General features: G+C 37.9%; 1 protein-coding gene across 1 annotated transcript in view; it reads right to left on the reverse strand.

Annotated features, from left to right (window-relative positions):
• NAE1 (NEDD8 activating enzyme E1 subunit 1) overlaps nucleotides 1-2,009 on the reverse strand; it is a 28,960-nt gene that overhangs the window by 11,653 nt on the left and 15,298 nt on the right. Inside the window, exons 11-12 of the mRNA XM_037742248.1 lie at nucleotides 577-636; nucleotides 351-484 (exon numbers count right to left, since the gene is read on the reverse strand). Coding sequence (XP_037598176.1) covers nucleotides 351-484; nucleotides 577-636 — 194 coding nt within the window. The remainder of the gene's footprint in view (nucleotides 1-350; nucleotides 485-576; nucleotides 637-2,009) is intronic.

Consider the following 2,009-nt stretch of genomic DNA (forward strand, 5'->3'; position numbering starts at 1 on the left):
TGGCTCACTGCAGCCTCAAACTCCTGAGCTTAAGAGATTCTGCCTCAGCCTCCCGACTAGCTGAAATTAAAGGTGCATGCTACCATGCCCACCTAATTTTTCAATTTGTAGAGACAGAAGTCTCACTATGTTGCCTAGGATGGTCTCAAATTTTTAGACTCAAGCAATTCTCCCACCTTGGCCTCCCAAAGTGTTGAGATTACAGACATGAGCGACTGCAGCTGGCCTAATTTATTTATAAGCAATGAGGTTATAATAAACTTTTATTTGATTTCTGACAGGCTGATAAAATGTTTATTTCTAATACAATCAGACTTTGTCTATTACATAGTTTGAAAACAATGACATACATGTTTTGCAGTTTTATATATTTGCCTGAATCTGCAATCATATCAGGAATTGTGCCTCGAACAGGTAAATTTCCTTGACCCTCTTTGGCCACAAATTCCTTTAAGGCACGAGCTAAAATCCAAAATGATGGAGTCTAAAAAAATAAAAAAAAAAATTAACATTAAGTGGGGTTTTATTTTGACCCAAAGGTTTAGACAGCAATGTTTTTACTTTTGTCGTTGTTACCTGTTTGGTGATATTTATGCAGCGATCATCATTAAATATATCTTCAATACTGCTTGGGATCTAACAAAGGAACATGAAACATTTACTTACACAGTATTAAGAATTTGCCCATCTTTATTTTCAGTGCTAATTCTTCAGATACATTCTTTGAATTCTCACACCGTAATCAAATACAAACTTCACTATTACTAGCATTTAATACCTTTTCTCTTATACCATAAATGGAGTAAAGAAGGAGCCCCAGTAAATTATTTTATGTAGTTACATCTGAAGATACAACAGATTATAGACTTGTAGTGTTTCATGATTTTCCAACTTGTCAAAAATTTGAAACCCTTGCACCCTAATTAGTGACCGTTGAGACAACCACTCTGAAAAAAACTGAAACTATAATTTTATTGCAAGATCATCATACATTAATCAAAAGTATAAAGTCAGGCACAATAGTACACACTTATAATCCCAGCATTTAGAAGGCCAAGGTCGGAGAGTCATTTGAGCCCAGGAGTTTGAGACCAACCTGAGCAACACAGGGAGACCTTATCTATACAAAATGTAAAAGTAAATTAGCTGGGTGTGGTGGCACATGCTTGTGGCCCCAGCTACTTGGGAGGCTAAAGTGGAAGGATCACTTGAGCCCAGGATGTAAAGGCTGCAGTGAGCAGTGACTGCACCACTGCACTCTAGCATGGGTGACAATGTGAAACTCTGTCTCAAAAAAAAAAAAAAGTATACAAATCATAGGCTTTGATTCTACTGTTGCGTGGAAAAAAAGAAATTTCTTGGTGCTACCTCCTAACTGGTCTCTCTGCTTCCACTCCCAGTCCCCTAAATTCTGTTCTCCTCACCACTGCCAGATGGTCTTTTAGAATATAAAGCAGCTTACGCCGCTTCCCTGATGGAAATGCTTAAATGGCCTGCAAGGACTTGTCATAATCTGGCCCTTTCTGCCTCTCCAAACTCAAATCCTTCCTACCACTTTTCCCCCCTTTTTCACTTCATTCCAATCACATTGACTTGTTTACTGATGCTTGAACAAAAGTCAAGCTTCATCCCACTTCTGGGCCTTTGCACATGTGCCTCCTCCAACTGAAAAGCTCTTCTACCAGATCTCCGCATGCCACTTCACTCAGGCTTCTCTTAAACATCTCTTGGAAAGCTTCCCTGGCTCCCTATCTAAAATTGTCTCTCAACCCCAGATCCCAATTTCCCAACATGCTTTCTTGCCCCTTTGTTCTGCTTTAATTTTGTTCACAGCACCTGGTGCATTTTTATCTGTTTATTTAGTTTACTGTCCCCCAACTATTAGAACCTTTTCAACTGCCGTTTTATATTCAGTGAAATACAGAGAATTTAAATGTCCAATTCAATGCATTTTGATAACTATATATATATATATATATATATATTTTTTTTTTTTTTTTAAACAACCC

Source organism: Cebus imitator, unplaced genomic scaffold, assembly GCF_001604975.1.
Source record: "Cebus imitator isolate Cc_AM_T3 unplaced genomic scaffold, Cebus_imitator-1.0 Scaffold118, whole genome shotgun sequence".
NCBI lineage: Eukaryota > Metazoa > Chordata > Mammalia > Primates > Cebidae > Cebus > Cebus imitator.